Source organism: Tiliqua scincoides, chromosome 4, assembly GCF_035046505.1.
Source record: "Tiliqua scincoides isolate rTilSci1 chromosome 4, rTilSci1.hap2, whole genome shotgun sequence".
In the NCBI taxonomy this organism is placed as follows: Eukaryota; Metazoa; Chordata; class Lepidosauria; order Squamata; family Scincidae; genus Tiliqua; species Tiliqua scincoides.
The window spans coordinates 145,391,680-145,405,477 of NC_089824.1; the positions used below are offsets into that span (position 1 = coordinate 145,391,680).

Consider the following 13,798-nt stretch of genomic DNA (forward strand, 5'->3'; position numbering starts at 1 on the left):
CCTTTCTTTCCTAGGACTTGCAGCAGCTATATTGCTGGTGCAGGTCTGACCCATAAGCGATCAAGGGGTTTATGAAGGGGTAATGAAAAATATTTTCCCTTGTCTCTCCCAGTGTTACCAAAAAGGGCTGTTATGTTTTAAGGGGAATTATTATATTACCCTTTTTGGAAACCTCAGGGTCACAGGCTGGATAACAAAACAGCGTAATGCAAAGAAATTCCCTTGTAACTTAAAGAGGAGACTGGGAGAAAGGTAATGTTCAATCAAAGATTATATTTTTTATTACAAAACACACAAAGGTAAACATAATACATTTCTTGGTTCTAGTACTTGAAAAATGTACCTAGCTTTTATGGTCGTTGCATGTGCTATGTATTTGGTGCATCCGAGAAGGAATCAGAAACGGATAGGTTGTAGGGAAGGATTTTAGGGGTCCCTTAATCTGCTAAACCCAGTTTGCTAACTAAAGATGGGGAAGAAGGGAGGAATAGATGGGGAAGAAGGGAAAGAATTTCAGAAACGCAGGATAATTACCTGTCCTGGGGAGCAGATGGATGGGGGTGTGTGGGGAGTCCTATGGAGGACCCTGTGCCGTGTCCCTGAAAGGGGGGGGGCCCAGAGAGAGCCATGTGCTCGGAGCTTTCTCTTAAAGGGTTGTGGCTGACCTAGAATGACCCGGATGTGTCCTAGTGCTGGTCTAGATGCGCATGCTCAGTATACACACAGGTACATGTGGAGTATGTAAAACAGTGGGAGGGTCCAGAAATCAGCTATCAGCAGAGGTTGACTCTGGGGGAGGGGGGTAGCTTGCTTCCTGTTGCTACTGGACTTTGGAGTCTGGATGTAGCTTAATGGCTGTGATTTAGTTAACAATAGGAGATATTTAAGCAACAATTTAGGTGGAGGCTAGGTAAGGTGTCTGCATATTCAGTAATTGACTTAAACAATAAAGACATTTCCAGTGTTCCTAGAGAAAATGAGTCTTTCCAGACTGAAGGTGGCCAACAACATGAGAAATGAGTGAGTTTATGATTTGATTCCTTTTGTGGCCTGTAAGAGAAGTTTTAGGCCTGCATTTTAGTCCAAAATACATAACCAGATATAAAACCACAACTTGGAAGGGAAAAGGGGATTTTCACGTAACACCAGTCTCCCTCTCTTCCACCCACTAAAGCATACAGTGCAGCCTGTTTTGGTGCGTCTGCATGCTTTAGCAGAGGGAGGATAGAATTGGGCTGTTAGGTACCTAAAAATGCCTTTAAAACCTGGATCAATGCAGTGTAATAAAAGCAACAAGGTTTGCAGCATTACTTTGTGCTGAATTAGAAATTTAGGGCTGCTTCATTTGTTCCCTCCTCAAAGCAGAGCAGCATGGTATGAGAAGGCTCTGCATGGTTATGTGTAAACTACAGTGTATTGTGTCATAAATGCTTGGATTAGACTGTACACTATAGAGTCAGGAAAAGTCTTTAGCTTTCTTTTGGATCCGTGGGGAAGGTAGGAGGCCCTTTCTCCCTCTCTAACTTTGAAAACATTCAGAAAGTTGTGTGTCTTAGTAATCAACAGGGTATGAGGGAAAATCTCTAGATTTGAGAGAAGGAAGAAATCAAAGGTATGGAGCTCTGTTTGATATGACCAAACAATCTAATCCAGCATCCCCCTGCCCACTGTAGCCCACCCAGGCTGATGCCATTAAGGCCACAATAGGGCCAGAAAGTTATAGCCTTTTCTCACTGTTGCTCCCCAGAAACTGGCACAAAGAGCATACTTCATCTGAATATGAAGGCTCCAAATAGCCATCATGACAACCATAAACTGATCTGTCCTCCATGGATTTGTCTACTCCAGCATTTCTCAAACTGTGGGTCAGGACCAACTAGATGGGTTGCAAGCCCATTTCTAATGAGTTCCCATTCATTTCAGTGTGTATTTTATTTTTAATATATTACACTTGATGCTACCCTGGTATGTGACGGCATTTGGGGAAATGTTAAGATCTGTACTTTTAACAGGCTACTATGTATATACTTTTAACATAGGTAATGAGGCTTACTCCCAGGCAAGTATGGATAGGATTGCAGCCTTTGGGAGGTTTGGGGAATTTTTTTTGAAATAGATCAGCAACTGCTTGGGAGGGTTAGGAGGCTGATTCTTAATTTAAATAAATGTTTGAACTTTTTGTAAACTTGATTTACTTAATTTAGTTTGATTTTGTCATAGGAGGGGTGTTAAAATTTTCCTGCTTGACAATATGACTTCCGCCTATGACATCACTTCCAGGTTCTGGTCCCAGACATCACTTCTGCTGTGTCCTGCCAGACAGTCATTCTAAAAAGAGGGTCCCAGTGTTAAAACGTTTGAGAACCATTTGTCTAATCCCCTTTTAAAGCCAACTAAGGGCCCAATCCTATCCAATTTTCTAGGGCCGGTGCAGCTGTGCCAATGGGGCATGCACGGCATCTTGTAGTGGGGCAGCAGTTACAGAGGCCTCCTTAAAGAATGGGAACATTGGTTTCCTTACTTTGGGGCTGCATTACGGCTGCACCGGTGCTGGAAAATTGGATAGGATTGGGCCTGAAGCTAGTGACCATTACCACATTTTGTGGCAGTCATTGCCATACATTAAGTTATGTACTATATGAAGAACTGCTATCCCTTATCTGTCCTGAATCCACTGTCCATCAGTGAATGGACTGAATCCATCAGTGGATGATTCCAACTGCTAGTATTAAGGAAAGAGAGAGAAATTTCATGAATAAATTTATAATCTTATGTCCTACCCTGCTATCATATTTCTAAGCTAAGCAGGTTTCTAAACTTCAAGTTTCTATTGTAAGCCCTCATATTTCTAAACTAAAACACTTTGAACCTTCAGCCTTTCCTTGTAGGGAAATTTCTTCACCCTCTCCTCCTTTGAGTGGCTTTTCCCCCTGCATCTTTTTTAGCTTTACAACATACCTTTAGAGATGGGATGACTAGAACTGTGTGTGGAGCTCCTACTGATCCTACATGCCAAGGAAAATTTATGCTGGCTAGTGGCAAGTGCATTTAGGACCCTGCCTTAGTCCTTTACATACCCATAAATGCATTTTCATCCCTCCCTTGTCTCTCCCTTTCTACCCGCTCCCAAGAGCTTATTTTAGAATGTGAGCTCCTTGAGGCAGGGATCTGTTTTTGCCTATTGATTCATAAGATGCCATGTACCCTGATAGTATTTGCATAACTAACACCATAATAAAACTTGGAAGGAAGCTGTGATGTTCAAGTTAGCACTTTTACACTGCACTTAATTACCTTACAGACTTTGGTATTTCCAGAATATTATGGAGGGGAATATTCAACCATTTTTGGCTTCTCTCCTGAATCTTCTTTAAATGATTCTAAGTTCCAGTTCCAAGTTCTGCTTTCTCTAAAGAGCCCTGGGTGTGTGTGTGTGTGTGTGTGTGTGTGTGTGTGTGTGTGTGTGTGTGTACTGAAACTATGCCACACTTTTCATAAGTAGGTCCAAGCCTGCAAAATATCCCAAACTCTCCCCTCCCCCTAAACTCTGTCTTCTTCTATAGACTCTCACAACACCTCCCTCTATCATTTTGTCACCCCCTATCATTTTACTTGCCACCTGTCTGATGAAGGGTATTGGAGAACTCAGAAGCTCTCTCCTTTTTCACAGAAATATTGTTACTCCGTAGTTGGTCCTAGTAAAGTTACAATCTTACTTTGGATTATGGATTTTTTTCCCCTCTGATGGCCGAACACAGCCACCTATGATTTTGGATGAATATCATTGTGGATGAATTCCAAGTTTTGCTTTGCCTACACAGCCCTGGGTGTGTGCATACTGCAAGCATCTCACACTTTTTCATAGGTGGTTCCAAGCCTGCAAAATATCCCACACTCTTCCCCCCCCCACTAAGCTCTATCTTCTCCTACAGACTCCAACGTGCCCCTTGTTTCCCACCCTTCATCATTTTGCTTGCCCCCTGTCTGATGAAGAGTACTGTGGAACTGGGAAGCTTTCTCCTTCGCAGAGATGAATGCCATTTGGGGTCAATGGCAGTGCCAAGGATCATTTGATTTCCTGGCTTGCCTTTTTGTCTCTCCCCCCCCCCCCGAGATTTCATCATGGGGGTATAACTGGGTGGAATAGGGAGGGACTTTCTAGACATGATGCCTCCTGAATCTCAAAGGGGGCGGGGGAACAGTTCTCAAGTAACATACAGTCCAATCCTACGCACACTTTCCTGGGAGGAAGCCCCACTGACTCTAATGAGACTTACTTCTGAGTAGACATGCCTAGGATTGGGATCACAGTTTACACATTCATGCCGCCCCTGAGCTTCTCAACACTTTCAGCATGTTTACTCAGAAGTAAATCCCATTGTAGTCAACGGGGCTTACTCCCAGGAAAGTGTGCAAAGGATTGCAGCCTTCGTGACCTCTGGCAGCGCATGCCCTGCAGGGATCAGAGCTCCCTCCAGAGCCCCCCCCCCCGCTCCCATCCAGCCTGCCATCAGACGCGTGCTGCTGCCCCAGCATCTTTGCGCCGGGCTACAGGCGCCCGGGGAGCCTGCCCGCAGCAGCGCGCGAATGGCAGCGCCGCTCTCCCTATCAGCCGAGAGCGCCTGCCACCAGCTCCCCATTCATTGGGCGAAGGGAGTGTTTTTCCCCCTCCTCCCTGCCCACCTCCTCCAAAGCATCACCACGTGGTCCTCCTCCCTTAGCAACGGGAAGAGATGCCTGGGTACAGTCAGCTGGGAGGGGGCAGGAGAGGTCTCTTGCAGGCTGCCTCCTTGGGGGCAGAGACTGGGCTTGGGGCACTGGAGTCAGCGGCCAGCCTCTAAGATGAGCTCTGCCTCTTAAGAGCACCAACAGCCGTCTTGCATTAGCAGCCAAAAACATAATTAAAAACAAAAAAGCCATTCTGCAACAATGAATCATCCTCACCCTGGGTAAGTGACAAGATTGCAGATATCAGCTGGGTGGTGGTGGTGGTGGTGGTGATGATAATGATGACAGGGTAGATGCACTTCTCTTGGGTGGAGAGGCTTTGCTGTTGCAGCTGTGTGACTGTGCCCCCCACCCCCCCCATCTATTTATTTAACAGTCATTTGGTTTGACTGTTTTCAATTCTGCACCTCCAAAAAGCAAAGGCCTTTTCTCCCCATTACTGAAATGTCATTTCTTTTAAAATGAAATATAGACTTGCATGTATAATGATGGCATGTGTCATGCCAGCTGCACTCACAGGCAGCGAGGAGCTAAATCTCAATTATAGGAGGGGAGTTGGGTTGGGGGAAAAGATAATGTTTAGTGGAAAGTTATAGATAGCAAAGGAATTTGGACAGGGTGAGCCAGGGCTGAACTCATTCCTATTCTTCAGGAATGATGCAGCGCCAAGGAACAGGGGGAGTAATTTAATATTAAAAAGCTGGATCTAGACTAAAGTTGCCATTATCTTCTTCCTTTTGGGTTACCTGTTCGAATACAGATTTGACAGAGCTTACTACTTAACCATTGCCATCCTGCCTGCAAAACAAATGTGGAAAACTAGTATTCTCGAAATCCCTTGTTGTGATGAGTTTTTCCCTTTTTAATGAGCTCTCAGAAGTAAAAAGAGCAGGTAGGCAAGCTACCCCTGAGCTCACACTGCAACTAATTTAGGTATATTCTCTTCCTTTCTCTTGGGCTTATTACTTTCTTGAAGAAAAAAAATCTAAACAGGCAAACAAACCAAAATCTGAAGGCAGGCAGCTCAAATTCACAAGTTCCTTGTGTTAGAAACGCAACAATAACCTTGATGTTGAATGTTCATATTTTTTGGTGTTTCTAATTAATTCTTGGGGAATAGCGAAATCAAATGTAAAGAAATAAACAGTAATGAAGTCACAGCTGAATATATTTCATTGACTGTGCTAGAACTTGCAGAGTTTCAGTAATATTCACCCAGGGCTTGATTCCAGATAGATCATTTTTTTTAAAGGCACTTCTGACATATAAACATGTGTGCTCAAGTGAACCTAATGGAGATTATCTTACTGAAGACTAATTCTAGTGTCAAATTTTGGTATATATTTCTCCAAGACAACCAAATCAGGATGCTCTCTATATAACATTTCTGTATGGGTGTCTTTTTGTTTATGGACTGTTGATTCCGTTAACTATCATATTCTGATGACTTTGAGTAAGCAGTATGTAGGGGGTTAATGTACTGTTGTGAGGAAACCAATGTGTACTCATATTTACATAATACTGAGAGTGTACAGTACGAATTGTGTGATACAGCTGTGACTATACAGTGCAATGTGTTCTGCTGGCTTGAGAAGTGTATTCAGGGCAGATACTTTTGAGCTGCCCAAAGCACTGTTCAGAAAAATCCAATTCTGTGCTCAAGTTTTGAAAGTGTACTTCTTTTGTATATGTTGCTTGATGGATGCTTCACTGCTGACTTCACATCTGAGACTTTGCTAGTCTGGAAAGTGGAGGAAAGGTTCAGGTAAAAGCAGAAAAAGTCACGTACAGGGAAATGTTATCAGCAATTGCAATGGAAGCTTTAGCCTCTTGTTTCCGAAGATCATCATCATACCTTTTTTGTCATAATATAGATACAATACACGGAAGTCTTGTAAAGGGAATAATAGAATCATGTGTTGTGAGCACACCTAAGGAGCCACACCTAAGGAGCAAACGCAAGTTCTTGCCTCCAAAGGAATTTCTCTGAATCTACCATAAAGCACCTCAGAGGGCATAGAGTTGCATCTTGCAAGAGAGAAGGCTCTATGCTCATTATGGCATTTTAAAAAGTAATTTAGCCATGTGCCCACAATTAACTGGGAGATGCAGATATAAAGGTGTTCCCGCTGATATTGATATTCATTTCATTTGTTTGAAATATTTGGAAATCACACACACAAAACAATCCATCAGACAAAGAACAATCAATAATGATCTTTTAAGACTTAAGTAGAAGGGATAAAATATTAGATATGATCAGAATGAAAACACAAGGTAAGAAATGACACTGCAAAAGTAAAAGATGTAAAAAAACCAAAGCTAGAATCCTATGCACACTTTCCTAAGAGTAGGCCCAACTGAACATATTGGGACTTATCTGAGTAAATGTGCATGGGATTCTTCACAAACAAAATGGTTTTAACCTATGTTCTAAAAAAAAATCAAAGCAAAGGAATCTCCCCTGTTAGCTGGGAAAGAGTGTTCCACAAATGGGGTGCCACCACTGAGAAGGCCCTCTCTCTAGTTACCACCTACTTAACCTCAATGGGCAGAGTCACTTGGAAGAGAGCCTCTGTTGCAGGTCTTGCATTTTGAGCAGGTTTGTAGAGGACCCAATAGTCCTTTACTTGGGTATTTTTTTAAAAAGCCACAAAGTATTTGACATGCCATCAGAGATTAACATGTGTTGTGGTATAAACGTTTCTGGACTGGCACATGTCATATGTTTCTCAATATAGTTATAGTCATGGGCCCTGGGGGGAGGGGAAATATAACAGATTTGAAAATAGTACCACCCAAAGGCCATGAAATATGGGATGGGGGGTGTAGCAGTCTCTCTAACCAGAGTGGTACATTAGCTATCTCTCCGATGTGCTAGTATTCTATCTATAGTACGATATTAGGGAGGCAGGGGAGACTGTTCAAGAATACAGAATTCGATCTTAAAACAGACCTCAAGGATTTGACCATATTACCTTGCTGAATACATGGATTAACTAAGTGCAGACAAACTCTATTGCAGCAATTTCATCTCATGGCACACTGACAAGGTGCTAAAATGGTCAAGGCACATCCTTGGTTTTTTGGTAATTGACAAGGCATACTGCACTACTGGAAGGGGGTTCGTATCCCCCAGTGTCTCTACTAATAACTGACCCTCCCCCAAACTCTTGTGGCACACCTGCAGACTGCTCATGGCACACTAATGTGCCTTGGTACACTGGTTGAAAATTGCTGCTTTACTGGAAGCCTGCAGTCAAGGAAATTGATGTTTAGTTCAAATCAACATGTGACATTTGGACTCTCCTTTGCCCCCATTACTGCTCTTTTAGGATCACTAGGTTATAATGCTTCAGTGACTATAGAAATCAGAGCTATCAGAATTGCCGTTCTGAGCATTTCATAAAAGTTCAACAGCCCATTAGAATCTAGAATAAACTATATTCCTGGTCTACAATCCTCTCTAGCCCTTCAACGAACTCCTACATGTCCATTTCTCACAATCCAGGGACCTCTGTGAAGTCCTGCCCTGGACTTACCTTCACCTTGGTTCCATGTTTACATTGCCCATTGTTGTCCCAGCCCATGCCCCTTTAGGGTGCAATCCTAACCCACTTTCCAGCACCGACATAAGAGCAATGCAGCTCTAAGGTAAGGGAACAAACATTCCCTTACTTTAGGAGGCCTCCATGAGTGCCACCCAATTATAGGATTCAGGACATTTCCCATTGGCACAGCTATGTAAGTGCTGGAAAGTTGGTTAGGTTTTGGGCCTTAGCCACCCAAGTCTCTTGGCCAGTTTCCCAGCTCTCTATTTATGTCCCTTTATAGAAGCAGTTTCCAAAACAATGACCTGCGGTGCGCCCACCTGATCAGGTCAGGCACAATGGTGGCAAAGCCTCACTGTTCCACCCCACAGCCTCCTGTCTTCACACTCAGTCTTTGCAGAGCCTCACACTGGGCAGCTGCCTCCGCTGCACATAGGCTTTTGCAGAAATTGGTGGAACATCCGTATTCTGTGATAATCAGGCAAGAGTTAGCACAGGACTTAGCTTTTGATGGCTGTTTATAAATAACATTCCCTTCCTTGTTGAGTGTAAGCTTGTTCTGTTTGTAAAGCAGAACAGGACAAGTTTATCACCAACTGGAAATAATGCAAGATCAGTGAGTGAACTAAAGCTATTAAAATCAGGGAATATACCTCCAGTCTGGTTGGTGCTCATTACAGTTTAAGTATAAAATTTGCAATAGAATGCAACTGTACAATATATAAAAAAAGAGATTTTAATTCCCAGTGTCTGACTATCAATCAATATCTAGGATTTTTTCAGGATGTTTCTTTGGTGTACCATTACTAACTTAATTACACCATGTACAATTAACCATGAAGATTTGGTGTCTGAAAAATAATGTTAGAGGCTTGTGGAGACTGTGTTAAAATTCACTTTCAAATAAAACAAAACAGTCATAAAAGTTCACTACGATAGACAACATTGTTGGAGTGAGAACTACAGGACATAATGTACTGTGAAGCCAGTAAAGGGCAGATAATATATTTGGCTCTTGCATCACAGGTACTTTGTGACTTACCAAGGGGACAGACCTTTAGTTTATCAATGTCATAATTCAGCATCATTATTTTTACACAGTTTTGCATGGCTAGGCATTGACTGGAGGAAAGCTTATGGTCTGCTTGGCTCAGGCATTTCTTTCTGGGACTAAGGCTGAAATCCTATACACGCTTACTTGGGAGTATGCCCCACTGAACTCAATAGGACTTACTTTTAATTAGATGTACATAGGATTATGCTGTAAGTATTACAAGTTATGGGGGGGCTATGAGTTTAAGCAGAGGAATGATGCATTAAGAAGAGCCCTGCAAGATCAAGCAAAGGCCTATCTAGTCTACAGCAGTCTACCAGATTTCTTTGGGAACCCTGAAAGCAGAACAACTGGATATTCAGTGGCTTACTGCCTCTGAACTGGAAAATCATACTCGCTTGCTCACTCACTCACTCAATTTATATCCCACTTTGCTCCACAAAGGGCACTCAATGTGACTTACAATAGTAAGTCTATATATATATACGCATATAAGAACTGTAAAAATACATACTAATAACTAAATAACATACAGTAGTATAACTAGCAGCAAAACTGCAGCTATAAAAATCAATCAATAATTAATAAAGCCACCAATAGAACCAGCAGACATATCCCTAAAAATACCTTGCTGAGGTCAGAAGACTTTTTGGGAGAACAAACCGGAAGGCTTCTAGTGAAGGAGCAATTCTTAATCCAAAAGAGAAAGAATTCCATAAGACAGGTGCCACTGCTGAGAAGGCCCTATTTCTAACTACCACCATCCTAGTTTCTTTCTGTGGTAGCACATCCAAGAGGGCCCTTTCAGATGGCCGAAGAGGACAGACCAGATTAAATAGAAGAAGATGGTTTCTCAAATAGGCAGGTCAAGCCATAAAAGGCCTTAAAGGTCAAGACTAGCACTTAAATTGGGCCTGAACTGAACCAGCAGCCAGTACAGCAGTCCAACAGAGTAAACCTCTAGCCTCCTGCAACCACTTGAGCTACTGCATTCTGCACTAATTGCAACTTCCAAATCATCTTCAATGTCAGCCCCATATAGACCATGCTATAATAGGTTAAACCGAATGTTACCATGGGATGGACTTTTATGGCCAGACTTGACTGATGCAGATACAGACACAGCTGGCACACCAGCTGAAGCTGGACAAAGGCATCCCTGGCTACAGCCAACACCTGGGCATCCAGGAGCAGCTGTGAATCCAGGAGAACCCCCAAGCTGTGTACCTGCTTTTTCAGGTGGAGTGCAACCCCATTCAGAGCAGGATGGTAGTTCAGTACCCTCAGAGTGTTTCCAAACCTGAAGGACCTCTCTCTTGTCCAGATTTAATTTCAGTTTGTTAGCCTTCATCCAGATCCCACCCACCTCCAGGTAGTACTCCAGGATCTTGACAGCCATCCTGGTATTTGATAGAAAGGAGAGATATCATCATGTCATCAGCATACTGATGGTACCCCACTCCAAATGACTGGATGACCTCATCTAGCAGTTTCATGTAGATATTAAATAACAAGGGTGATAAGATTCAACATGCCCCACACCCCAAGGACCAAAGTACTGAACAAGGTTCTCCCAGCACCACCACCTGGAACCTATTGGCCAAGAGAGTGGAACCACTGGAGGGGCATGTTGGAGGTGGGGTGGCCATTTATGTTAAGGAAGGGATAGAATCCAGCAAAGTAGAGATTGAAGGTGGGTCCAACTCCACCGTAGAATCTCTGTAGAATCTCCATGGGTTAAATTACCAGGCCTGAGGAGTGATGTAATACCTCTACACACAAGGCATAATATTATAGGTTTTATAGTTTTGTTATCTGCACACTTGGCCACCTTCCCTTTTACCCTTGAGATACCCTTGTACAGTATGAACAATTAAAAAACAAACAAAAACCTGTCCTGAAACAGATCCTTGGAGGACTCAACTTCTTACTTGCATTCACTATGACAATTCCCTTTTCTCTAGTCTCTGTTCCTTGTCCTTTAACAAGTTGCCAATCCATAAAGTGACATGTCCTGTTATTTCAAAAGCAGCACTTCCCTGGCCATGTCTCTCCATTTAAACTGGCAGCCTTCCAATGTTGCTTACAAACTTTACTCTTGAGTATTTTCTGGTTGCTGCCATTTGTTGAAAAAATGTCATTATGGCTTTTGGTCAGGGGTGGGATGGTGGAAGGCATCGACCTGACACTAGTACTGTTTCCTTTATAACCAGGGTTCCTAATTGCATGTACTGGGTGTGTAACCTCTTTTTCACACCTCATGTTGAATGTACAGAGGCTGAACGCACAGCAAAAGGGTATTATCCCATTTCAATTCCCACACTTTCAATGAACATGAGATTGAAGGCCAGAATGGATCTAAGAATAAATACAAACCACAATCCAAATTTGGGTATTGTTTACTATTTCCAAATATAGCAAGTTCTCTATGCAATCTAGATGGGGTTAATGGCTTAGAACAGGGGTGAGCAAACTTTCAACTTTAGGGATCCTGGGCCTTTAACAATTATGTAGAAGAGGGAATTTCTGTATGCGATGACAAGCTTCACTTGCTGAAATTCCCTCTTCTGTACAATTGTTAAAGGTCCAGGATCCCTAAAGCTGAAAGTTTGCCCACCCCTGACTTAGAAGGTTCTTTGTGTCCTAACCAAACCAATCCAACCTCAAATAAGCAGATGAGTTTATATCTTAAAAAAGAAGCATCCAAATGATTTGCTTTGCCTGTACAACATTAAACCTACTTTGAAACTTTGTTACGCTGGTGCTTTGTGACCCCTGCATGTTGTATTTTTCCATCCTTTCTCCATCCCTGCCCTGAGAACAATTTATTCCTGTTTCTCCGTCAGCATGATTAGCAAGTGTGCGGTAAACAAAGAGTGCCCTGTGGGTTGTCCAGAGCAGGTAACTTAAGAAGCGTGTTGCTCACTTGTGCTCTTTCCAAGACTGAAAACATAATATGGGTACCATACTTTGCTGTTAGCACCTGGAAACAGGAACCTAGTCTAGGCTTTCAATAATTAGTGTGCCTTTGAATGAAAGGCACACATTCCATTAAGAGGGTGGAAACTATATCTGCCTGTAATCAGTGGTGCTATATTAAATGGTGTAGTGTAGAGGTCCTAGGAGGAAAGAGGAGGTCATATGCATTTGACATATGAAGAATATACTATACTACAACTTATGCTGACATCTCCTATTGCTTAACTTTTAATTTTTTTTTTCTGAAATGACATGATTTTTCTATTATTATCAGTTGCTGTGTCCTAGACCTGAGCCCTGACATTAAAACTAAGTTCTGTTGTTAAGTCCTGTTCAGATCTGGCTTAGAGATATCCTGGCTATATCTCTGTGATACTTCATAAAGAAAAATGGAGGTAGATGTCGCTGCATGGGAATAGGAAGAAAGGCATGGGCACCTCCTTTTATCTGCACAACAACCCTGTGAGGTTTCAGCCCTGTGAAGCTGAGAGATTTTGATTGGTCCAAAGTCACCCAGGGAGCTTCATGGCTGAGCAGGAATTTGAACCTGGATCTTCCAGATCTAGGTTCCAACTCCCAAACTATTGCACCATCCTGGATATACCTATTATGTGATTGAGGCCTGTGCGCTTGATTTTTCAAATGATCATTAATATTTATATATGAACTTTTTGAACTTCTTTGTTGAAAAGCGGTATATAAATACTGTTAACAACAGCAATGTATCACTTGTCAACAAATGTGAATAGCAGCCATGTGGGGCCTTGATGCAATTTGAAAGCATGGAGGGAGGGGGATTAACCCTGCCCACTGCCATGGTCCCAATTCAGATAGGACTGTCATGTGGCTTCTCCTTGTCAAGGAAAAGAAGCTCCCATGGGTGCCAACTCCATTGGGCATCACAACCCTATTTGACTTTTCAGCTACAGGTACTTGCTCTTTGATCCTCTAATTCAAGTGGGTATTTACTAAAGGTGGATTGTTTACCATTGAAATGAAACTCAAGGAACAAAGTGGATTGCCAGCTAGAGTTGCTCCATCTCTGTGATGTCAGAGATTAGTTGTGTTTTAACTTGTTATCTGGGCCATGAAATATTGAGAAGGAAGTAAATAAAAGGATGTTGGGTTAAGTTTATCCCTCCCGTCTCCCACAGTCTCTATTCATGCAGTGCTAGGAGACACCATAAATCAATACTTGACTTGATTGCTGTAATCTGGTGGTTTCAGATGCAAATGCAAGCAACAGGGTAAAGAAAGTAACATAAAGCAGTTGCTATAGCACCAGTGTTTAATCACCAGGCATAACATGGCAAATGAAATTGCCTGTTTAAAGTTTAATTTATTTGGTGTAGGCTACCTGTGAGATGATTGTGAAACCAAAAATAACCTTCCTGTAAGTCTCTTGCCTGTGTTTTTTCTTTCTTTCCTGAAGAGAATATTTCTGTTCCTCCCTTTCTGACCAGGAGAGCTTTTTTGTTTACCAAAA

The 13,798-nt window shown here is 42.4% G+C and overlaps 1 protein-coding gene across 5 annotated transcripts in view; it reads left to right on the plus strand.

Moving 5' to 3' along the window:
* Positions 1-4,729: 4,729 nt before the first annotated feature.
* Positions 4,730-13,798, plus strand: part of ERICH3 (glutamate rich 3) — a 67,047-nt gene continuing 57,978 nt past the window's right edge. For all 5 annotated transcript variants that reach the window (XM_066625055.1, XM_066625057.1, XM_066625058.1 and 2 more), the window contains exon 1: positions 4,730-4,949. In XM_066625055.1, the coding sequence (XP_066481152.1) occupies positions 4,930-4,949 (20 nt within the window). In that variant the 5' untranslated portion in view covers positions 4,730-4,929. The remainder of the gene's footprint in view (positions 4,950-13,798) is intronic.